This window comes from Coccinella septempunctata, chromosome 1 (assembly GCF_907165205.1).
Source record: "Coccinella septempunctata chromosome 1, icCocSept1.1, whole genome shotgun sequence".
NCBI classification, from domain to species: Eukaryota; Metazoa; Arthropoda; class Insecta; order Coleoptera; family Coccinellidae; genus Coccinella; species Coccinella septempunctata.
Genome location: NC_058189.1, coordinates 31,084,532 through 31,111,516, shown reverse-complemented (window position 1 = coordinate 31,111,516; position 26,985 = coordinate 31,084,532). Strand labels below are relative to the sequence as shown.

Below are 26,985 nucleotides of genomic sequence, written 5' to 3'. Positions count from 1 at the left end.
TTCGTATGAAGCTGTAAAATAATCAAGAACGATAATTTCTCAAATATGTCGGCAGGAGATTTCAATATTTTTCCCGCAATAAATTTTTCGATAATATACCTAATTGAAATGTTGAATGTCATATATGTATTTGGGTGCGTACTTACTTATCATCTTATCTCAATTTTACAAGACATTATTTATAGCGGATATATTAAACAGAACGTCGATTAGTTTTCTCATTGCCGCAGTAAGAATGTTGAGAGCAGTTTTAATTTCTATTTTATTCATTACGCAAGTAAGTAATCTATTGCTTTTTTCAATTTTAACACAAGTGCCAAGCGATACAATATTTTTAACTATACCTTTTCAAGTTCAAATTGGCGCTAATAAGAATCAAAATGACCTTAGTCAAAATTAAATTGTCAACATCAAATTCAAACTGGCATTAATCAGAAGCAAATTGGCAATAATCAAGCTCAAACGGGCATTTAACAGTTTATAAAATGACAATAATTACCTTTCCATCTATTTTGTTCTTTTTTTTTCCAAAAATGATAAGTTTTTCTGGTTGCAACACTTCGAAAGTATTACTTAGTATATTCAGAGTCTGTTAAATGAAAGTTTTCGAAATGAAATTAATAATATCCAAACAAAAGTGGGAGGTAATAAACGTTGATTATGAAACATAATGTGTATCCGAAATCGTCTTTTTTTAAGATAAATCATTGAAAACACTTGTGGTTATCTTTCGTCTCTGTTTCGTGAATGAAACGAGATGGTAGAATCCAGAATTTGCAGAGATTAGAGAATGTCGTTCATAATAATATTGGTGGAGCAACGGTTGTTAATTGTGCAAAATTTATCGCTCATATCCAAAGATTCATTTCTTCTACAGTGGATATGAAAGATACCATTTTTTGAGAATATTTGTTAGTCTCGAAAGGTTTCAATTGATCATTACGGTATTCACTGATGTGTACGAGTAAATCGTTCAATGAAAATTTTTCATTAAATACATTTTATTCTAATGGAGAATTCAAATTCATAATTTCCAATTTGATTTCGTTTATTGTCAATTTGCAATTGACTAATGCCAGTTTGAAATTGATGTAGCCAATTTGATTTTGGCTAATGTCATTTTGATTCTGATTACCGCCAATTTGAACTTGAAAAGATATAGTTCATACTTTCCATTTTATTGGATCTCATTGTAGGATATATCATATTTTTCCTACAATTCGTATTTTGAGAAGAAGTTGGTTATAAATTATCAGGCTGGCCCAAATGTTCCGTTTTCCAGTGAAATCAATTTTGCTGTATAGGTTGTTTCAGCAACTCTACATCCACGTCTCTGTGCCAGAATAGTCTAGACTTCATGAATGGATTAGTGGGTGTATCCAGTAATCGAATTGAATACATAATTTTTATTTTACTAGATTGAAACACCAATTACAGAATGTTCAAAAATAGATTAGGCTTTTCTGGCATTCGAACTTATGACAATTAATAATTTTCAACATGTGTCCCTCGATCCTTTTTTCTTCACTCATAACACTTGAGCTGTATTCGGGTTCGAATTTCGGACAGTCTGAGAATGGTTCTAGAACTGCGCAGAGGATTCGATACTAGGGCGTAACAGTTCTGCGCAGTTTTAGAACAATTCTCAGACTGTCTGAAATTCGAACCCGAGTACAGCCTTAGTTACCCTCTGTTGCGATAGGAACGGGTTTTCTATTCGAATATATAAATTTTCGGCGCGCTCTTCAAACTGTTCAATAAGATAATTGAACAGTGGGGTTAATGTTTTTCAATTTCACAGAGAAAAAAAAAGAGAGAGTGGTTTGCGCATACAGAGTCCATCGATCTGGACGAATAAGTGGTTCTCAAAAGAGAAAGAATTCCGTTTCAAACATAACTTTGTGAAGTTGAAGAGACTATCTGTAACATCATTAGACAGCTCTGAATTGATCAGCCATCAATCAGTCACGTCAAATGTGATTCAATATGAGTTGACGCATTATTCGGAGATTCACAGGTCCGTGTTTACTATGAATTGAAAATTCCAAATATTCAATGGTTCATAATATGATGATGCAAAGTGTGCCAGTGATCCGAATAGGCTTGTTCGAAAGAGTATTTATTGTAGATTCTGAGAAAAATTTCTCATTTCGAAAATTTTCGAAAAATTACATCCTGTATCTCTTGAACGAATATAGTTAGGACATTTTTTGAACACTGATTCAGACTCACCAAAATGTCCTGCATCTGCCCCGGAAGCTTGTACAATCATTCGAAAACACCCTGTAAATATGGCAAAATTTTTTGATTCAAACTTGAATTACTCCAAGAAAAGCACAACCTGAGAATATTTTCGAATATATCGGTTGTCCCCCAAACGGGGAATGGGGGTTGACTTTGATTTTTCAAACACTATATTCAGTAGTGTTTTTCAATTCTATGGAACTCCCTACATGCTTTTGTATACTTTTCACATATTTTTGTTCAATTGTTTTCGAAATATCTATCATTTGTACAAAAAAATTATACGTGTAGCGGCTACGTTATTTGATTATAATTCCTGAACCCTTGCACATACCAATAACAGCTTTACAAGGATTGAAAGACAAGACTTCAAAGAATCATAGCCAGCAATAATAAAGCATGTCCAGCATATGAAGTGTTCACAAAAAAAAAATATCTACATGAAATGCAAATCGATTTATCTTAATTTTTTCAAATGCAATGCATATGATTTGTTTTTCATCATTAAAATAACTATTCATTTCATTAAAGGTGAATATCGGCACAAGTAACATGAAATTATAAAATACCTATACTCTCAGCGACGTTTCATAAATTTTATTTCCTTCATCATGCTACAACAAAAGTAATTGTGACCAAGCATTCAGGTCGAGTCCTTTCTTGTGCCGATATTCACCTTTAATATCATTCATGGGAAGTTTGATAGGTTTGAAGGTCTCGAACAAGAAAACCACTTGTGTGCTAAGCCGACGTTTCGTTTGATATATGAACTTCTTCAGGGCACTAGAAGAGAACAGTGTAGAAAAAAAAATCATCAAACATAATACATCATTACAAAGAAGTAATTTTCTTTTGTAGATATAGAAATATATGTTCCAATTTTTCTTCACGAAAAACAAACAAAAATCACAACAAAAAACAATAGTCAGTAGGAAAGTACCTATAACCAATATCTCTACTCAATGGAACTGAATGACAAGATAATGATTCATCAAAAAATGTTGTGTAAAAGAAAAATTATAATCTTCCAAAAAATTTTTTTGGTTGTTAGCAAAAACGTTGATTAAAAACCATTGATGAAATTATCCTCAACAACAAAAGCTTTATCCATTTCTGGCACAAAAAGTTAGGGTTGCCATTTAAAAAAACTGAACTACTCCCTACACCCCACCTCAACTAGAGGGTGCATGACAAACCCTATTTTCCTAGAAAAAAGTGAATCGTAAAGATATTGTAATTAAAATTGTCCAAGTTCGTTTTAACTGATTTATTTACACTATCAAAAGTAACGAGAACTACATTATTCACAAAATTACACGACTAATTTCGACAATTTCCATTATTATTATTTCATTCCTATGAGTATTCCATATCGCGTTCCTGGAATGCGATCGACATATCACGAACGCGAAGCTTAGGTTCGTTACATTATCCCCTTCTCAAAGAAATTTCGCACCGATGGTAGTTGGTAGCACTGAAATCTTGTCGCCGCTGCATTTGAATATCTTCTCCAATACAAATTGTCCTATGGTATTGATATACCATCTGGATCCACCAGATTTTGGTCTGGTTGATAATCTTCCATACACCTTCATAGGACGATTTATCTCGTGAACGCTTCTTGGTGACCAGGTAGAACACGATTCTGCCATTCTCAAATATAGCACCTTTTCAACCTCTTGATTCTGTTCACTCAGTTTAGAGTTGATCGAATTTCTTGGTGAACACTGCAGCCATGCCTCTGGAAATTTGAACACGCTCTGGTGATAGTCCACAACAACGTACAAACCAGGTCATCAATATGAAATCCTCCAGCATAGTAAATCATTGTATAATTGAATTGGAACACGATAAAAATGAAAATGAATGAAAATACTCTTAAAAAATTTCCATTATAATAATCCACCGCTATTTTGATCAATGGAAGGAGCGCTTTCCACTGGACAAGGGGTGATTATTTTCAAGATATTGATACACAAAATTGAAGGCCCTCTGAAGGGAAAAGAAAATGTGGATTCGGCCTATCACGCGAAGGACAAGTCTTGAAGTTGATATTATAATATGTCGATATTTTTCTTTGGAAAAAGTGTAAATAAAATTCATGTAATGAAATTAACGAATGAATCTATTGAAAAAAATTAAGACCTCTTTATAAACACGTTCTCGCTCGATGACGACCAACTTAAATCTTCTCAAAGATATGCAAAGAGCACAAGACAATAAACTGTGATTCTCATCATCAAAATCTATTTCTCAACTCAGCGTACAACAACGTTCCTGCATCCACTTTACCATCGTACCCGTTGGCTAAATTGTTTGTTGATTCTGGATTGCAGCAGTTTGTTCTGCAGCCTACAAGATTTAGATATGGTCAAAGTCCATCTTTGCTGGACTGGATTATATCTTCCGATCCCAACCTGATTTCTGGAATAGAATATCAGCCTCCGTTGGGAAAGTCCGACCATGCAGTTTTGGCTGAGACACTTCAGATCAATTTTTCAAATAGTTTGAACCGACACACCCGCTCAGTCTCAATAATTAATTACGACGCTGTGAATTCCGAACTTCATAAAATGTGCTGGGTCAATTTGTTCGAGCGGTGTGATGACGTCGATATCATGTGGAACAAATTTTTCGATATTATGAAGGCAACACTCTCAAAGTTCACTCGATTGAGGACCATCAAACAGAACCCAATCAAACCATGGATTAGCCAGAATATTCTGAAGATGATCAGATCTAAAAAATCTTTGTGGCAGAGATATCTCCGCAGTAGATCTGTTGCCGATTACCGTAACCATAGGTCCTACTCCAACTTTGTTTCAACTGAGATTAACAAGGCAAAAACCTCCTACGAGTCCCAACTTGCCTCCAGCAGAACCGGATGGACCATTGCCCTCGGTTCGTATTCCTGGTCCTGGTGATGAGCTTGGGGTTGTTGCTGTTGATGAGGAATTGGTGCTCAAACATCTGATGAGTCTCAAGAAGTCTTCCTCTCCTGGTCCGGATGGACTTTCTCCTTTCACACTAAGAAAATGTGCTTCTGCCATTGCTCTCCCTTTGTCCATCATTTTTAAGCGTCGGTAACGCCTAAGTATGATGAGAGAAAATAACGGGAACTTGGACGCAATTTATTCTCTAGAATCCAACTACATAGCCGACGTTTCGAAGGGGTTTCCCTTCTTCTTCAAGGGCTAAAAAACGGTTACAAGTATGAAAAATATAAAAGAGCAATTAGGCACAGTACCTGAGATGGAAATTTCTAGAAACTACGGTCATGCGATGCATGTGAGTAGTGAGTCAGGGTGAAAACAATAAAAGGAAAACGAAAAACAGAGATTTTCCTCCCACAACGCAGAATTCGCCGATGTTGATATTATCGATCAGGTCTAGAAAACTCTTATTATTTACATCGATGTAGCGAAGCTGAAAAGGTTAGAAAATGATCATCACAGGCAAAGAACTGTAATATGCCTTCAGTGTCGAACGAGTGCGTTCGGGAGAATGTAGAGGGGATTTTAATTGTCAACTGAGAGGACTATGAATAAACAACGTCATCTGGCCGCTGTGGGAGGAAACTTATTGTATAAAATCGAACAAACGGCAACAACACAAACAGTAATAACAGGGTGGTCTCCAGGTAAAAAGATACATGTAAGTGGAGACATAGTGGCAAGATAAAGTTACAACTTATATACTAATTAATCAACATGCACTAAGATCTAAGAGGGGGTTGTAAACTATGCTAAGATTGCCGACGTCACCTCTGAAATTCACGGAATTGTTGACTTTGATAAAAATCATTTCGCTTATTCTTCGCTTGTAATAATTCGGTTCGCTATCTAGCATCTCAGCATCGTCAAAAAGAAATTTATGTCCGGTGTTGAAATAATGCGAAGACAATGCTGTCTTGTCGTGGTTTAGAACGGATTTACAGTCGTATTTATGTTGTTTTAAGCGGTGCATAGGTGTTGACTAGTCTGTCCAATATATAGGATCCATCGCATCCGGAACAAGGGATCTTGTATATTAGATTGGATTTGAGCAGGGTGGGGGTTTTGTCTTTGATCTTTGTGAAAAACATTTTCGTGGTGTGTTTGTTATAGAAAGCGCAAGTTGAGCCGAATTTTCTGAATATTGTGTTAATTCTATTAGATAGGGATGGTACGAATGGAAATCTAAAATATCTAGGCTGAGTTTGGTGATCATCTTCTCTATCGGGGGGTCTGGAAGGCGTGTGGGATGACATGTAATTCTTAATGGTTCTGTTAATTAACTTGTTTTTTGAAAGCAGCTACTTTGTTTTCGATAGCAATTTCTACAAACAACTAGATGGTACTCCATCAAAAATAAACGACCACTCCTCGAATACTATTTCAATGATTCCACCTAAAACTGACTAACTACAATTTACTTACTTTTATCTTATCAGTGTACCTGTTGAAAAAGGAAAATTTCAAACTATATTTCCGGATATCCGATTAAAAAAAATTATTTCTGTGCTGGAGAAGGCGTATTTCAACGTGAAAGTTACGATTGTGACGACTGTGAAATAGCTTATCATGAAAAACTTTCATATACTACCTACTAAAATGGTTCAATGGTTCTATATTGTACCCTTTTGATATTTACTTGTTCCGATACCTTTTGATCAATAGTTGAAAAATATTAAAATTGAGTCATTTCATAAGTGAGTAAAATTGGTAGTATCGTTCTTTACAACTTCAATGTATCGAATGTTAACAAGTCCATTTGAAAATGCATAATTCAATAGGTAAACATAAAACAGTTATCTGAAAATGTTCTTCATTACCTCAAGGGGATGAAAAAAACTTGTCAAATATGTAGGAATAATAACTGACTGCCTAAACTAGGATATATAAAATATTTTCAAACATTCGTATTCAAAAAGATTAATCTTCAAAATTTCAAATCACAGAACACACTTCTCTCCTTGTCTTGTGACTGAAGTTGAAGGAAATCTACTTTTTTCCAGCGTCATCTATTTACTGTATATTGAAAGAAACACCTATGAATTCACCCCAGGTTAAGAGAAGGAGAAAAAAAACGGTTTCGTCTCGTAGTATGGAAGTTTCCAATCTACATAACTCTAACATTGTATAAAGACCACATTATATAAAGATGTGGTCTTTATACAATGACTCTAATCTATGCTTGCTATCGAGGAGTTGAATAGGTACCTTCTAACCACCGCTCTCTGCAATCGGTGCTAACCTCACTTTTGTCAGTTTTGTCAAACGGAAGCCTGATTTAGAATTGTTTATATTCTCATTCCGTAAACGACAAAAATCTCGTATTTTTTACCCTTTTTTTATCTTCCGATTAGCATTTTTCACGGGCTTCAGTATACTGCGGTACGCTCTCAGATATCGATTTCTAAACCCTCTGAAAAAGCTTATTTTCCCTTCCTAGTAGGATTACTATACTTCATTCAAATTTATTTTAGCAGTCGGTTGGCCACGAAATAATTTTCTCAAGTTTTTGTAACTAGAACGATTAAGTTGGCACTCATGAAATGTCGTTAATGTCATAACGTCGTTGCCACAACTAATATCAATTTTTATTACGAAAATGCCGAAAGTGATTGAAAAAAGAGACAGGGTTTCAGGAAGTGCTATTTAGTATTCAGGTCCGCTCATTCGAATATTTATACCCTGATATTCTAAAATCTACAATACGTCAGATGGTAGCGAACATATTCAATGTAAGAGATTTTATATAATGTTTCATCTGGATCTAAAAGACTTATATTTCAGCTGAATATTTCCACAATCAGAAAGATTGTGAATGAAGAGGATGACAAAGAATTTCCTTCTATTGGGACACCCAAAAAAGTGGTGGCATTTGAGAATTTTATGTTTGAGTGAATTAATGCGAAAAGTTTACTACAGGATTTTCGATAGAAATAGAAATAGAAATAGCATTTATTGATCCAAAAGACACAAACATTGATGTGTATAGGACAAGTCATATATGCATATACATAAATAGAACAATAATGAATATACGAATGAACATAAAACTTGAAAGAAAAATAAATAAATAAACGAATACATACATTAGTACATATAAAAAAGACAGGTTAAATACAAATGACATTACATAGATTCAATGAGAGTAGCTCAAATTGGTGTCAGTCATAAATTCATCTATGGAATAATAAGCCTTTAAAACCAATAGCTCCTTTAGATACTTCTTAAATGATTTAAAGTTTAAGTCTTGCACAACTCTAGGAAGATGATTAAAAAATTGGATACCCTGGTATTTTACATACATTTCAAATTTATTCGTTCTATGCTTTGGAATACTCAACAGGTTGGAAGACCTGGTTGCATAATTATGATAGGATGAGTTTTTATTCATACTTGCAAAATTATTCTTGATAAACAAAAGAACATTCAAAATATAAATACACGGAAAAGTTAAAATTTTGTGTTTTATAAAGATGGGTTTACAGGAGTCCAAACGATGTAACCCAAATATGTTGCGTAATACACGCTTCTGTGCAATCAGAATTCTCCTGCTTTGCACCGCATTACCCCAGAGTATCACGTTGTAAGAGAGATGGGTATAGACCATACTGTAGTAAACACTCAGAACTACATCAAGAGGCAAGGTATGTTTTACTCGAGAGATAGCATAGTTAGCACAATTGATTTTTTTGCTCACGTGATCGATATGAGCATCCCACTTCAGGTTGTGTTCCAAAAACACGCCCAAAAACTTGACAGTGCTTGCAGAGCTCTTGCATTCATTATTATCAGAATTAATACGCAGGACATGTTCATTTCGTAAGTTGAAGTGCACGAAATCAGTTTTGTCAAGATTAACTACTAGGCCATTGGATTGACACCATGATTTAAATTTTTCCATAAAATATTGCACTTTCAATCTAAGTTCCTCAAGTGATCGCGCAAAAACCAGTAGTGATGCATCATCTGCAAACAAAGTCAAAATACCGGAATCAAAACAATCCGCCAAATCGTTTACAAACAACAAAAACAGCAATGGGCCCAGCAAGGAAACCTGAGGAACACCCATGTTCACGCCCAGGCATCGCGACAATACATCACGGATCCTCACGCATTTACTCCTATCAAGCAGGAAATCCATCAGCCACTCCAAGAACACACCCCTGAATCCAATATTATACAATTTGGTCTTCATGTATTTTAGATCAAGAATGTCAAATGCATGTGATAAATCAAAAAATATGACCACCACTAACAACCCTTCGTCCAGAAGTCTATAAACATCACCAAGAAGATTACATGCAGCAGACTGAGTTGAACGGCCTTTACGAAAGCCGTATTGAGAGTCGGAGATTAAATTGAATGTCCCCAAAAATTCATCCATCCTGCCATGTGCCAATTTTTCAAAAATTTTGGAGAAGATGCTCAGCAGAGCAATCGGCCTATAATTTACAATACTGAGAGGATCGCCTTTCTTATAGACAGGTATGATAATTCCTGTCTTCAAAATACTAGGGAATTTACCCTGTAGAACCGACAGATTGAATAAATCAGCCAGATATTCAGATATATCCTCAGCAATGACGGCTCGTCCGGGTATGCAGGGTCGGCCGGGCCGACCCAAAAATGATCGAGAAATGGAAAATAATTATAATTATTTTATTCTTCAAAACTTATTCCAAATGATTAATTTCGATATTAAATTCCCGATTAATTCCCTAGTAATACGTACGACAACTTATTTCGATCAACGTGACGCCCCTGTCGCCCTGAGTTAGTTTATTTCGAAGTTCTCTTTCCTTACGATAAACACGCTACACGCTAGGTCGGCCAGCCGGCAGTAGCCTAGCGAAACGCTTCAAGTTATTGTACTGTACAGCACCTACGTCGCACGCAGTTATCACCAAGTTGAACATCGTATTACGTCGCTGCTAGATACATAGACGGTCGGCCAGCACGAGTTGGGCCTACCTTGCTATGGTTTGGTCGTTTAGTTGTCATATTTCTAGATTTCCTCATTGTCTATTCTAAGATATTATAATATCAAATGAATAGTTATTCATTAAATATTATGTCTATTTTAGAAAAGAGCGTATTCGCACCTTTTAAGAGTAGTTTTAGTCAATGAAAATATAATATATCCCTAATTATAGTTAGATTTTTTTATTATTAAATGAATAGTTAATTTTTGAAAAAGGGTATTCCGACCGTATAAGAGTAGTTAAGTGATTTTTTGACCATAAAAATTCGTAATTCCTAGTGAATTTATAAGGGCACGGTGATTTCGAAGCTTCTTGAATACGCGTAGGTTGGCCGGCCGAGCCTCGGAGTGGGGATATAAGAATCGCATCCGCATCGCTGTTCCCATATTATGAATTGAATTAGGTCAGTGTCGTAGAATAAGAGAAAGGGGTGCACGTGTTTATCAGTTTTCTTCGATTCATTTCGTAAATTTTGACAATCTGAGTGGATTCTAAATTTCTTTAATTGTTGAATAATTGGAGCGGTAACAAATCGAAACAAACTTTGCATCCTGTCACAAGATCATGTGACAGTAGAAGGAAGAATGGTGAAATAAAGAAAGGAAAAATTAGTACATTTTCACTTAAAATCAAAATTATAGATGTGTTTCAGTGAACTTAAAATTTTGATTCGTATTGCGTTGATGTTTTGTGTTGTAATAAATTTGTTATCGGTATTTACAGAGAGACACCGAAGAAGAATAAAACTATTATTCGAAAGCTGGGCAAAAACAAAGGAGTGTAGAACATTCTTTCTCCAAAAACAAGCCTTTATATCGCATTGAAAACGAAACTTTTATACACTGTTGTATAAAAATAAATCAGACTATATCTACAGGATGGGGCATAAGTCTGGAATAAAATTAATATTTCTTCAATATTAATCAACCACTCAAAATGAAGACACTGAAACCCACCAATTGCTTTTCAATTACCTTCTTCTTCTATCAATGAGTAGTTTCTCAACCAATAACTTAACATCAAGATGCTGAAAAACATGTCATTTCTGATTGCATTTATTTTTGGGAAATAAAATTGAATATTTTTTTCCATCCCTTAGCCGCAACCCTATCCAACTTATCTTTAGAAACTTAATCGACAAAAAATATATCAATATTTAATTTTAGAAAAACAGAGATTATGGTGGGATTCCGCGTTTTCATTTTCAGTTATTGGTTGAAAAAATAGATATTAATTTTATTTCAGGATATTCCCCTGTATATCCTGGGTCTGGCCGACCCACACCTTATGGGCACGAGCCGTCACTGATCCTCAGCAATATATTTAATAACCTTAGTAGAGATGCCATCAATCGCAGCGCTTTTCCCATTCTTGAGTTGATCTATTACAAGCAGAACATCCTGTTTCGTCACAGGCTTGAAGAAAAATGTAGATGGCATTATATTAGACGCAGTACAATTCAAGGATTCAGAGGTGCCAAAGTTCTCACGTACAATCTCATCAGCAACACCGGCAAAATAATCACAGAAAACTTCCGCCACACAGTCCGCTTCTGTATACATAACGTTGTTAACTTTCAGGGATACATTCTCAAAAGTAGCCTTTTTTCGACCCGTATGGGCGTTCACCAAATTCCAAACTGACTTGGCCTTATTTGTAGATTTACCAATTAAATCCCGATGATACATTAGCTTGCTGGAATTTAACAACTTTTTATACTGTTTCTTCGCATTTTTGTAAACTTGACGGATTCCATCATCATCAGTTACCTTAACCAGCCAAAATAAATCTTTAAGTTTTTGGCTAGCAACCTTTATCTGAGGAGTTATCCAGCGTTTGGGCCTGCCACTATGATGGCGACGAACAATAGGGCAACAATCATCAAGTTCGCTTAACAATACACAAACAAAGTCATCAAATACAACATCTATATTAGAGTCTTCATCAAGTTCACGGAAATTTATCATCCTTAAGCCGGGTCCACACTATGTAACAAAACAGGTTATATAGCAAAGTCATATAACTTGTTAGAGAAATTAAAGTAAAAAAGTTATATAACACAATGTTATACAACATTTTTCTTGCTATATAGCAAATTTTATGTTATCCGTTAGGTGTCGGTAAAGATCAAAGAAAGTAATATAACTTTGTTATAAAACACGCCGCAACTTGTCCACACTTGTGTTATAAAACATTTACTGCAGCGCCAATCTTTCTTTTACTGATATTGCATCTCGAAATGTCGTGTCTTTTCTGCCTATTTTATGGCCGATTGATTTATCAGGTATTCGAAATCAGAACTTGTCATCCTTAGGAAATTCTTAAAACTACCATCACATTTGATGTCCCCTGTCAATCTGTCTATGTCATCCATTGCAAGATCCTTCAAAAGAGTTGTTCCAATATAATGTTTATCTAGCTCTCAACGATGAGATTTCACTCGTCTACATAAAATCACGCAAGCTGCTACTGCCAAAATGACATCCTCTACGTTTGAGGACATTTTCAATTCTACAGATGCCACTGCTTCCAGATGAGCACTACAGTGACTTCATACACCATGGTATATGAAGTCACTGTAATGAGCACTTTTGTTTAGTTTTATTTTGTTACATAGTCTGGATGTCTCTGCTATTTTATAACAAGTTATATAACAAAGTTGTATAACACATTTGTTGTATAACTTTGTTACTAAAATGTTTTGTTACATAGTCTGGACCCGGCTTTAGTCTAGAAGCATATTTACTGAGATTTTTGCCGGACATATCACGGTAGATAACAAATTCACCCTTATTTTTATCCAAAGCAGATTTAGCGGGAAGTTTGTATTTCAACGAAAGCGCTCTATGATCACTGAGATGTGGTTCAAAAATGCAAGCTGTGCAATAATCAAGGTTGAAACTGTTAGCTAAAATATAATCAACCTTAGTTGATGTTGTGGTTCCCGACAAGTTAGTGAACACCCTTGTTGGATATAGTGAAGTGACAGCAAGACTGAAATTCAACAATACATCATCCAACACACGTTTGAGATTGCAATCCTTGTCCAAATAATTTACATTCAAATCACCGCATAAGAAGATCTCAGTTCCGTGCCCACAGGCAAACTTCAAAAGGTCAAACAAAAGATCAAGAAATACCTGATAGTCTCCCCTGGGGGGACGATAAACACTGCACACACAAATTTTACCATGAGGATATAAGAGTTCCACTGCACAGCATTCAAAGTTCATCTCTACATTGAGGTGTTTCACATCCAACAGTTTAGCACTTCTCATCAGTTCACTCTTCACATACAAGATAAATGTCATCGGACAATAAATTCCCTAAAATGGATTTTTCTATTTTTCATTTGACTTATCCTATACAATGTAAATGTCTTAAGGTACTAATAAATACCTAATTATTATTATTACATCAATGTATTAAGATGAATAGCCACAAATACGCGCAAGTTGCCCTGTTACTTGTTTATTCATGTGATATTTTTGTTCAACGGTGAAGTTGCATCTTAACTTGAAACTTCAATTCCTTTTACTTATATTGATGCAAGATGATTTTTGTTGAAGAATTTAACATTCTTGTAATTATCTGTTAGTTCCTTCGGGAGATACCCATTCCCAACCACTGCATCATATGAATTTCATCTTCGGGTTAATATTTTTGAAATCTACAAATGATGTAAGCCAAAGAAGATAACGAACATTAACTCTCCTCAAGCTAGTGCATATTATGATATCATACTGGTCTCTTGTATTTTCCATGCGAATAACTGGATTTGGTATGCCTTCAAACATTTTCTATAAACTTCAATTATGTTCGTCACATTTTCCGAAGAGATTCGACATTGTGATAAAATACGTAATAACAGAAACTTTTACGTACATAGAACGGGCAACATAGCGTTGATTTAAAACCCAAAAATGTTTTGACAAGCTTCATAACCTCACATTTTCGTACTATACAGAGTGAAATGTGTCAAATTTCCATGGCCAACCGACTGCTAAAACAAAATTGAATGAAGTATAGTTATAAATATTGACGTGGATAACTGGAGCATAGCTTCCGTCTACTGACAACATTGTTTCATTTTGACAATTTTTTTTCTATCTAGAGTTTTGGAAGTAGTCTTTCGCTCATGCCTAGAGTTCATCCTCCAAATAAAAAAGTAGGTGGACGAATCATTGGTGGCGACGAAGCAGCACCGCATGCTTATCCATATCAGGTTGGCCTTTCAATCAATGGGGGTATGTCTTTCTGCGGTGGAAGTCTCGTGTCGAGGAATTATGTGCTCACCGCTGCCCACTGTGCTGTTGTGTAAGTTATTTATTGATTTTTAAATGTACATGGTGGCACAAAAGTTGTCACCCGATGTTCTTCAAGGGTAGCTTTTTTAAATGATTGAAGAACTCCAGTTTTGATTTTTGATTATATTTATTTGATATCTAAGAATTTATTGTGTGAAAAAAAAATCAGTTAACCGCCACCAGAATTGATGGCAATATATGGGCCTCATTTATGGCATCAATCTTCGAAAACTTCCGTCCTTACAATGAATTCGCACATAATTAGTTTTCATAAGAAGGTAGATTACCGGCACAGCGCTGTCGACGGCTACTAGAATATGCACTTTCTGCACTTTGTGAGGGAATATCCTCAGTGATCTCGTCTAACGATTAATGATCAATTGCGCCACAACCGTGATTTTCTCAGCAGAACTCTATTCATTCATTGCAGCATCCCGTTACCGGGAATAAATCTACAAAAAGACAAAAAAACGGTGAGAACAGACTTGTACTTTCTTAGGGATAATTGCGACTGTGTCCACTTCTGTGACTGAAGAAACCTAACTGTGACCTTGAGATCCTTCCACACTCCGGGCATGGATAGTCACCAACCAGATCTGGCTGCCGCTGTATCCTTCTCGAGTCTCCATTATAACTGTGTTCCAAAGACCTCCACTGTGACCTGTCGAACCTGTCATTAACTGATTTTAGGGATTGATGTAGTATATCCTTAAACCGCTTACACTGGCCTCCTGGTTTCCGGGCTCCCTCTGTGAATTCGCCAAAACTAACTATTTTGGGGAGTCTTGTGTCTTGCATCCACCAAATGTGGCCGCTCCATCTGAGTCGGGCCGTCGTGACTTGAGTCTCAATTGTTGTACAACTCGCGCAAGACTTCTGCATTCGGAACTTTGTGGAACCTGTAACGAGAGGGTAGTTTTCAAAGCTACCCCCTCATTTTAGACTAATTTTTTTAGTTCATTCTTAAGTAATTTTATTTTTGAATAAATTTTACGAGAAATCTTTTCAAATTTCCAATTCAGGATTCCGACTTCGTTCAGAATTGTAAACATTCCACACCGTTTTTATTCCGTTTTCATTTCTTGAAAAAACGATGTCGCACCGTATAATACATCCTGAATTGGAAGATAACCGTGTTTTTTGTTCGCTAGCACAGATACATAAGTCGAAATTAAGACGTCTTCATCGACGCATATTTAACCGAATTTCGACTGTCGGGCACATCTGATTTCCACACCCCTCCTGTGGTTATAAAATCAGATGTTCCCCTGCAGGTCACTTCACTTACGATTAATTCACTCTCTTGACGTCCGATCGATTGCCAAATTTGAGAGTCTGCCGAGTTAACTGCCTAATTTCGTTTCCGGGGTTTTTACTGAGAATTTGCCGTTTCTTTTATTTCTTTTACTGTGGGGATTTTTCTTTAAAAGAAACATTAGTTTATTATTTTTCTAGTCATTTTTCTACTGTGAGTGAATTAGAAACCAGTGGTAAGACGACACTCCGTTTTTTTTATATATTATTGGAACTTCAGTTTCCGTCTATACCCAAGTCTGAGTTCCACCCCTACTGTCATTAACGTACCCTGCTGGTGTGAATACCCAGGGGGTAGCGAAGGCACTTTGGGGTGGCTCACCCTTTCCTCAAATTTCCCTTCTCTTTCAGTTCCACCCCTACTGTCATTAAAGTACCCTGCTGCAGTGGATACCCAGGGGGTACCGAAAGCACTTTGGGGTGGCGCATCCTTTCCTCATTTTCCGTCTTTTTATCTTATTCCCGTGTTCACCCTTACGGTTAGGGAGGCATTCTGCTGGTGTGGAGTGCCGAACGCGCCTAAGGGTGAGCCGTCGTAACTCTGTGTCGTAATTTTTCAACCCCTTACCTGGCTGAAGTCCGATATCTGTCCGTTAAGTGTGCGTCTTAGGTTCTGGCTGGCGAACAAGTAACCCCCCGTTTCATTCCGTCCGTTTTGCCCTGTAAACTCACTGAGTTAGAGTCTTTCACTGTACGAATTTCATAATAGTGCCATTTGTGTTTCCTTGTAAGAGTCGACCAATATAATTTGTGTGCGTTGATTTTGACTTTCACTGGTTGTCGCTAACACCCCAGACACCAAGGAACCTTGTGTTCGGCTAGTAGCTACCAAGGTAGGTTTGCTATTCTCCCTTCAAGAATAGCTGGCGCTCTAGTACACCGAGGAAAACCCGTTAAGAACCATCTGATGTGCATTATTTGTCTTAGATGACGTTGTTGCGTTTGTTCAAGCTGTTTAATATGTCGCCTGTAGGGCGTCCAGCTTTCGCTTCCGTGAAGAAGCGTTGGGAGGACCACTGCTTTGTAAAGAGCTGTCTCAGTCTTCAGATTGAGGTCGTCATTTCGAAACACTATGTCCTTTAGCTTCCAGGATGCCCGTGATGCTGAATTGATACGGTTGTGTATTTGTGTGTGTAGGTTAGCCCTAGTATTTATGAAGCTTCCCAAGTATTTGAACTGCTCGACCTGTTCTAGAGTTTCATTTTCCAGGCTGATATCTGTTTGAAAGCTTTCTGACGGAAGTACCAGGAATTTTGTTTTGTCGATATTGAGTATAAGGCCTAAAGCTTCGTATATATGTTTAAAGGTGTCCAACATTATCTGCAGATCCTCTGAGCTGCTAGCGATAAGTTCGCAGTCGTCTGCATATTGAAGTTCCGTGATAAACTTTGTACGGGTTTTTACTCTGATGCACTTCAGGTTAAATAGGCCTCCATCAAATCTGAATCTTATTCCAACACAACTTACAGGCATACTCATGTCAGCAATTATCGAGACAGCTATGGCGAAAATATTGAACAGTAGAGGCGCTAACACGCATCCTTGTTTTATTTCAATCTTGTTAAGAAATGGTCGGTTGTAGAGCCATTATGCTATATTCTAGCGGTGTTGTTGGTATGGAGGCTAAGAATTTTTCTGGTATTCCAAGGCGTCCCATGATTATTGAGGTGTCTCATTAAAACTATAGTATCTATTTCGTTATATTCGTTTATAAACAATGATTACTTTCAGCTTTCTTCAACAATAATCACGGTGAAGATGCGTATTTACACGGTAGTTATACGGGTGAACGATGTCCAAGTATGTCCCTCAATGTCGGAGCTGTGTGAAGCTGGCACCCCCAGATGCGAATTTTGAAACAAAAATTTCAAGGTCGTTTGTCCATCCTATAGTCTATCCAAATCCGAGAGGCCAGCGTAAACAAACTGACGAACGCGTGATCGTATTTGAGGTACTCCTCTTATTGGTCAAAGCTTTAGGAACGCCATGTGTGCAGGCGAAAGTAAGAACCACTCTCCGCAGAACCGCATTACGTTTGATTCATTTTGTATGCGAATTGTTGTGCAGAACTGCAGAGGTCATTCATTGTTTTGTCTTTCGTAAATTGGTTTACAGTTGTAGCAAGTTATTCAAGTTACAAGCATTTAAGATAATGTCAAGTACTGATACTGCTGAGGAATCGCGTGTTGACTTAAGTCCTCCAAAAAAGAGACGTCTGAAACGACACTTCAGTGCCGAGATAAAAGAAATTATTTTGAATACTTATAAAATTGAGATGATTCAAAATGCAGGAATGTGTTTAAAGGACGTAGAACTCCGAGTTGCTGAGAGACTTGGCATTGGAGCTCGAAGTGTAAGGAGAATTATTTCTGAATACATAAATTCCGGTGTTCTATCACAGCCGGCAACAAATCAAAATCGGACCACCAAATGGGAGTCCTTATCAGATTTCGATAAAAATGTAATACGGCGAAAAGTTCACGAGTTTTTCTTCAGAAATGAACACCCGACTATAGAGAAAGTATTAAAAATAGTTAATGAAGACTCGAATTTGCCAAATTTTAAGAAGAGTACCTTCTCTATTATATTGAAAAAACTTAATTTCAAATATGGACGTCGCCAACGCAACAGTTTTTTAATGGATCGTGACGACATTAAATGTTGGAGAAGAAAGTATCTCACGAAAATTAGGGCCTTCCGTGATGAAAACAGGAAGATTTACTACTTGGATGAAACTTGGGTAAATGCCGGTCATACTAAATCCAAAGTGTGGACCGATGAAACGGTTACATCTTCTCGGCAAGCGTTACTTGCTGGACTATCTACTGGATTGAAAAATCCGTCTGGTAAGGTCTTGAATTTTGAGTTTAACCCTCGTTTGAACCTCGGTTTCATAAAGCTTGATCAGAGAATCAACGATGGATTGACGGATGAACGTCAATTAGTTTTCAGTCGATAAGTTGGTCATAAGCATTCGGAATATCATTCTTGCACCAAATAATTATCTATTCACGCCCATTTAATGATTCTCAACTGCTACTCCTCCAATATATTCGGAAATATGAAAGTTTCAATGATTTCCTTCGGGAAATCGAATGCCAAATTGTTGATCGAGCAATCAAAGTTTTGTGAAACTTGATGTAAGTACCTTTTTGGTGAAGAACAATTTCAACATTCTTTTTCAAATGTAGTGAATATATTTTTCCAGGCAAAGGGCAGAGAATTATAGTATGTCATATTGGCAGTGACACTGGTTTTTTAACTGGAGGACTCTGGACTTTCCAATCCAAAAAAACTGGTGACTACCATGAAGAAATGGATGGTCAGTCCTTCGAAAAGTGGTTTGAGGGTATACTTCCTAAATTGGAGGAAAATTCTGTAGTAGTTTTAGATAATGCTCCTTACCATTCAAGGAAAATGGAAAAAATTCCTAACTCACTATTCAGAAAGAGTGATATCCAACAATGGTTGAGGGAAAAAAATATTGATTTCACCCCTGACCTCATAAAAGCGCAATTGTTGAAGATAGTCAGGCAGAACAAAGAAAAGTTTTAAAAATACATCGTGGATGAAACTGCAAAGGCCCAAAATATTACCGTTCTTAGATTACCGCCCTACCACTGCGAACTGAACCCTATTGAATTGATTTGGGCCGATGTCAAGAATTTTGTGGCAGATAAAAACACCACATTTAAAATGACTGACGTCCAAAATCTTTTTCAAGAGGCTCTCTCACGGGTTACTTCCGAAAGATGGAGAAAGTGTGTGGAACATGTCAAACAAAAAGTTGAGGTGAACATGTGGAAATTGGATAATATTATGGATGATATAACACCAGTCATCGTCAACTTAGAAGAAAGTTCTGCATCTTCTGACGACACTACGGACTAGTCACTTTTACAAAAAATATTGTAACACATTTATATACATAGTATGTATTAAAGTGGGAACTTTAGATTAATTGTTCATTACTGAGACTCGTAGATAAGCATAGGTACATATTTTTCACCGGAACTGGAACACATAAAAAGTTTTAAAATATAACGCTCTCGGAATAAAATTTATTAGTACACCTCTGCGTTATCACATTCTTGACGCGTGATCATTGCATGGTGCAATGTTAACCGCTGGCCTCTTGGATTTGGATATACTATAGGTCCATATTTGTCCACCTATTTTTTCATTTGTCCATGCACCGTTTGAGAGATTTGGAAAACTAACTTTTTCGCTGCATTTTCTGAGCAGCACCCCCAAATTGCAGTACCTTATTTCTAATGATACAGATCGTTTGTCCAACGTTAGTCCACTTTTATCCTACCAATTTTTTAATTTGTCCACCCAAAATCCATAGAAATCAATCTTCGAAAATTTTATAAAGTGTGGCAAAACCAAAACCAAATGAAAATTTTCGAATCAAAATTTCAAAACCCTCATCGTCATCATGAATCCATGTTTGTCCACCTTTTATGTTCATTTGTCCAGGCACCGTTTGAGAGATATGGAAAAACAAGTTTTTTCGGTGCATTTTCTGAGCAGCTGACCCAAATTGCGAAAACTGGTTTTTTTTATGTTAAAGATCGTTTGTCCAACGTTAGACCACTTTTGTTCATCCAATTAGATACTTCCTTTGTTCACAGAACCATAGAAATAGATCATAAAACACTTTTTCGCAATCCCTAATTACTTTGCTCAGAAAATTCACAGGAAAAATTTCTTTCCCGATATCTCTCTACGGTGCTTGAAAAAAAAAAGGAAACAAACATGGATCTACGAACGACAAACTAAAGACTGGTTCGTAGAGTGGTTCACAACGGTGTGAACTGTACAGAGCAAGCGCAAATGGATTTTCGCTACCCTAAAATGGAAATACGCTTGCTCTGTACAGTTCACAACCGTTGCAAACTACTCTACAAACAAACCTTATATTAAAATTTTGGTTTGAAAATTTGCATTTGATTTTACAGCTTTATACTTTCCAAAAGTTTCAAAGATCGATTTCTATGGTTTTGTGGGTGGTTAAATAAAGTAATTGGGTGAACAAAAGTGGTCTCACGTTGGGCCAACGATCTTTACCATTAAAAACACCCCAGTAAACACAGGGCATCCATTGTACATTCATAAGAGGTCCATAATTGGAACACCCATAACTTCTTTTATACATCAATTCATGGACGTACTTTGGATAAACAATAATGGATATTCATTGTACACCTATTCATGGACGTATTAGGAATATAATGATCTGTTCTTAATTATTGAAGTATTTTGTTAGCTGAAATAGATATCCATATCTTGCCTAATATCAATTATCACCAAAATCGAAGCTCACCTTTTTCCTTCATTGAACTCAAGAAGTTCAATGGCTCCGGTGTATTATTATATAATATATGTATATCTGCTGATTTTATAAAAATCATATGTGTTGAACGAACAGAAAATACTCAATTTCTAGAATACTTCGTATTCTTGCCTATGTTCTGCAGTATGTCCTCATTCATCACGTGGAATTGATATTTCCATATACATAGTCATTCTATTTTTTATTGTGTATCAAACCTTCATACTCAATGATGGATAATAAAAGGATATATCTACCCTTAATAGCTTCGGTGGATCTGTGGTTGGCATTACTGACTGTCGGCGGATGCAGGAATTTGACAGTATGTCAATTGTCATTGTTATCGGAAGGGGATTTGAAGTAACGATTTATTCATTTTATTTGTTCATTTCGACGATTAAGCATAATTAAAAATAATGTAACTTAAAAAGAATAAACTTAAATCGAATGTTCTACGTGGCCTCCTCCGACTTCTATGCCTTTTTTAATTCTTTTAATAAAGGACTTTCGAACTTCGCAAAAAATATTATACTGTCCCCTTATAAAAAATTCAACTTTAACGCCCTCTATCTTTTTCCACAGCAATATTTTATTGAGGTATATTTGGTCCTATCGCCATATTTTGGTCCAAAAAATCTGCCTGACAGTGTTTTCTAGTGAAAACCCCCTTTTATGTACGAAGTGCAATTTCGTTACACTGCCCTTAGCCTATGTCCCAATTATATCACCCTGTATAGGAAGGAATTGGACATTCTGTTAAGAACCTTAGATATTTGATGGACGTTGCCTGGACAGCTGATGGAGATTAACTGAACCTTTTTGAATGGATGAGCTACTTATGGGCGTATATCGACTTCAAATGAAACAATATATGAGTTTATTCAACTGATTTCAGCGTCGATATGGGCATAACTAGCCCAAATTTAAGATGAAAAGGTCCAGTTAATATCCATCAGCTATCCAGACAACGTCCGTTGAATGTCCATTGTTTGTCCCTTTTGGTACAATTCAGGTCCAAAATGCATTCATATTGGACCAAACATGGACCGTCGAAGGACGTCCAATGGATATCCGTATTGCATGATTTGAATATCCATTGGACATCCATCGGATGTTCTTGTGTTATTGGGACGTTTTCGTAATTTGGGTAAGCTCTTCAGAAATGCAAAGAAAAAGCTTGTTTTTCCATATCTTTATATGTGCTAACTTCACACTCCCAAAAATTTTCAGAGAGAGATTTCTATGGTTCTGTGGATGGACAAAAGTGAACTCACGTTGGACAAACGATCTGTACCATCAAAAATACTTTTTTGCAATTTGGGAGTGCTCAGAAAATGCACCGAAAAGAGTTGTTTTTCCATATCTCTCAAAAATTGCGTGGACAAATGAAAAAAAGTTGAACAAACATGGACCTACGATGGACAAACGATCCTGAAATTTTTGTTTCAAAATTTGTATTTGGGGTGCCAGCTTCACATAGCTCAATTTTGGACGTGCATGCGCAAACTTGTCCCGTTGGGTTCGTCGAGATGCGTTCGACTCCACCGTGAATGGCCAGCTTAGCTCCGTTACCCAATTAATACTCAGTTAGTGTTAGTTGATGTTTAGGGAAAAATTTACGCTGCGTCAACACCACCCACGAATTATAACACAAAAATTTCGAAACAATTATTCCGCGTTTTCGAGGAGAAAGTTTTAGCGTTTCATGCCCTATTGACTATTTTCTGTTCAATTCAGAAATTTCAAAGCAGAGATGAAATTTACCACGATTTGAAAAAAAATTATAGCAAATTGATAGGATGATCACTTTTGCGCCATTTACCTATTATTTCATATGATACATGCCTACGCGAATGAGTATTGACAGTATTCCGATTTTGTTTTTAAGATATGAAGATATACAGAGTGCGGCACAGAAATTTTATCGATTTGATTTTGACATCATGTAGCGCTAAGAGTTGTTGAATAAAGGTGCGGACAATCTCATTCAGAAGTTCTATTAATTATGCAACTAAACGTGATTAATATTCGATTAATAGTTTACTTTATTTACCGCATAGACAAAAGACCAGAAAATGTAGAGCGTCATTCTTGCGATCACCACTGCGTTCATAAAGGTCCTGTTTGAAACCAGGCAACTGCTAAAACTCTTTTAAGTTTCCCTCCCCGCAGGAGGTGAGTTTTATTTTTGGTGGCCAAAATTGTCGAAGAGTTTTAGTGCAGACTTTAGTGCTTTACAATTTTTAAACTAGTTGCTCAGTCAATATTCTGATTTTTCAAAGAGACCTAACCGAAAAACTACAAATTCAAGGTTATGCTCAACACTCCAGACGGGAGAAAACCTAGGACAGTGTTACTGATCCACTAATGAAACCTCCTAAATGAAATACTCGCCTTGCTGGTCAATACATGGTCTTTCTTCATACAATAATTTTCATGCATTCAAAAATGTCCTCTACACATTCTTCCGGTGGGGCGTGGATCCCCTTATAGAGGTCTGAGATGACCACCCCCTAGGTGGATGTAGGTTCGGAAAATTTTTAGAATTCAGATGATATTCGCATTGCAAAATAAGCGATACGCCCTCTGGTGGCAGCCACAGAAACCCGAATGTGGCTGTAACCCAAGGAGATATACATATATCTCCTTGGATGTAACCATAGAAATCGGGCACTACGGAGCATCTAAATTTGAATGATATATACACATTTAATTGTATTTACTAAGCGAAAAGTCCTAACATTCACTTTTAGTCTATTCAAACAACAAAACACTCGCATCCAAACTCAACACTCAAAAAACGATTAGCTTTTGAGGTTATGAAAACAATAACAACAACAGCCATACTATAGCCTAGATAGAATAAAATTATTACCGTCTCCATTGGCATTGATGAATTTTTTGAGGTAGGGGGGTGGCTTCCTTTAGGAAGGTTCGAGATGACCACCCACTAAAAAGTTAAGTTAGATTCGGAAAATTTAAATGATATTAGAACAATTTTGTGACGTTCTGAAATTTATTGTATCGATTTTTCTTCATTGAGAGCAGATTATGACGGTTAATTATCTTTCACGGTAATTGTATTTGAGAGAAAATCTGAAAACCTCAAAATATGTATTTTGTGAATTTTAGACATTATGTTATACCTACCTTATTTGCTTAAGGCCCGGTTACTCAGTTCGAGATTAAAGTTGATCCTAGATTAATTTTGACATTTCCGTTCAATTCTGTAAGGTCAATCTAGGATCAACTTGAATCCCGGCTGAACTGAGCAACCGCGCCTAAGCAACATATTGGAAGAATACAGGGTGTATTTGAAGGTGAGGAATTTTTTTCCAACAGAAGGTAGAACTGGTCAAAATGAAGCGTTTCACTAAAAATCACCTATACAAAACTTTCAATATGAGAATACCCTAGACAGTTTGTTAGCTGAATTATCGCAAAGCAGTGGCAAAAAGCTTATCTCCCAAAGATATTACACACCATTGTGTAATATCTTTGCTATCTCCTGATTCGACCATGAGGTTTCGTTTAGGATATTGGCTCGTTCGATATTTATGTGGTAATTAAAATGGAAACTTAGCATTGCCGAATTGTTGTCACTATTTTTTAGTAACTTACACGTTTTTATGAAATGATTCATTTCGATACCAACTGACAGAAGAGACTTGGGACACAAGTGAAAATATAGAATAATACTTTCAAATCTCGAGAGGTGAAGCAGTCAAGAAATCTCCCTTCAATCTCCGAGTCTTCTGATTGTCACTGATACCTAGCAGTTGTTTGAAGCTCTTTGTTTAATCGCTCATCAGTGAGTAAAAGACACAATCATGTACTGCTTCTCGCATTTTTCTCTTCCTTTCTTTCACCGTTCTTTTTTCTTTTGCTATTTTCTTCTTCCTCCTTTTTCTGTGGGGGCTCGGCTCCCTTGATTCCTCCGTATTTCAGCCTATTCATCTACTGGATGAGATATTTTCCACTACTCATTCCTTGATGCCAGAAACCAAATCTGCTGTCCCCTGTTGTATAGATAAAATAACCACCAGCAAATATTTTTTCAGAATATCTACGGTAGAAGTGATACTAGGGGCTCACAACATTACCAAACAAGAAACAACACAACTGAGATTGAATGGAGAAGAAATTAAAATTCATGAGCAATATGATGCCAACCTTCATCGGAATGATATTGCCTTGATCAAACTCAACGAATCTGTTTCTTTAACTTATGCAGTCCAGATAATAAAAGTCCCGAACTTATCCCAGGCTGAAAGAACATATGAGAATATGTTCTCAATTGCAACCGGTTGGGGGTTGACAAGAGATAAAGCTTCACCAACCATCGATGACATGTCGGATGTATTACAAGTTCTGTCCGCCCCGATAATGAATGTAGATGTTTGTGGGGAGTACTACAATGACGAAGATACTATATTCATCACGAAATCCAATTTATGTACGTCTGGCTACAGAAACAAGGGGACGTGTAAAGGTGATTCGGGTGGTCCCCTTGTGTACGATGGTGTTTTGATTGGAATTTCATCTATTGGCTCTACAAGATGTGAAGAATGTTACCCTTCCATATATACAAGTGTAGGTTCTTACCTTGACTGGATTAAAAATAATTCAGATGTAAAAATTGTAAATTGAAAATGTTGACCCAAGTGGAAAATTGATTTTATATTCTATTTTCAAGGAAAATTAATTTTATTAAAGAATTAAAAGAAATTTTCAGTATGATTTTTTCGCGAAATGTATGTGAATTTTTTTTCACCTTCTAATTTTCCATTGAACTCGTATTCATTTTTCTGTTGTGAAAGGATATTTATTTACATTTCCAACATGAGACACAATAAGTAGTTGAGGTTCTTGGAACAGTTCCCAAAATGGTACGAAACAGAAATACATTATTTTCGACATGACCACATGGAGTCGTGACGTGCTCTTTATATTCACTGCAGTGAACAATATTATCATTTTCGATGTTATTTTTTTCTATAAAACCTTCATTCAGGGAATATATACATTTCTAAATTAAATAAAATATATTATTACAGTAATCAAAAATGCACGCCTCTCGGATAGTCAAAAAGCAGAAGATTTCTCGTGAGAAAAACTCAATTTTTCGTCTTTCAATTAGGTGGCCTCTTTCCGTCCCAAGGATTTCCTCGAAATCTGTTGATGAGGTTTTCAACCGATTCATATTATAGTGGACGAGAGCTGAAATGAACCATACCCATGTTGTCCTCTTTTTTTTCTCTTTCGTTGCGTCGGCTATCAATTCCAGGTGATTTCTCTCGTTTATGTCAACTGATCCAACTGAATGCCTCCTTTCTGGTTTCACAATTCTTCAGACGATAATGAATGATGATGAGACCTATGGTATGAATTAAATTTCTTTCCACAGGTGTATATAGGTCTATGATTTGTTCACAAAACCAACTTTTCAGAAAAAAGGCCAATCAGTTTCGACTTTATTTCATAGTCTTCATCAGGGCTCTGAAATAAAACAACACGATATACAATGAATTCGGAAGATAATGATTACAATAATAAATATTATAGAAATATTCTAAAAAAAATTCTACACAAAAAATAAATTAAACAAGTGAGGAACAGGCTCGAAACTTTCAACTTACATTTTCAATTTGTGTGGTTCTGTTGTCAGTTATTGAAATTTTGGAAATGATAACAACTGCTTGCATGGAGGATGTTTAAAAGACTGAAGTCAACATATTGAATTTTTGGAATATGCGTGGAATGGCGGATTTACATATTTGCCGCCAGTAGGCTATCCAAATTTTGCC

At 36.4% G+C, this 26,985-nt stretch overlaps 1 protein-coding gene across 1 annotated transcript; it reads left to right on the top strand.

Moving 5' to 3' along the window:
• Nucleotides 1–176: 176 nt before the first annotated feature.
• Nucleotides 177–25,906, top strand: LOC123320390 (brachyurin-like). The gene is made up of 3 exons (XM_044907707.1): nucleotides 177–277; nucleotides 14,334–14,536; nucleotides 25,240–25,906. Exons 1-3 carry the CDS (start codon nucleotides 236–238, stop codon nucleotides 25,826–25,828), a joined length of 834 nt encoding a protein of 277 aa, XP_044763642.1. The 5' UTR covers nucleotides 177–235; the 3' UTR covers nucleotides 25,829–25,906.
• The last annotated feature ends 1,079 nt before the right edge of the window (nucleotides 25,907–26,985 follow it).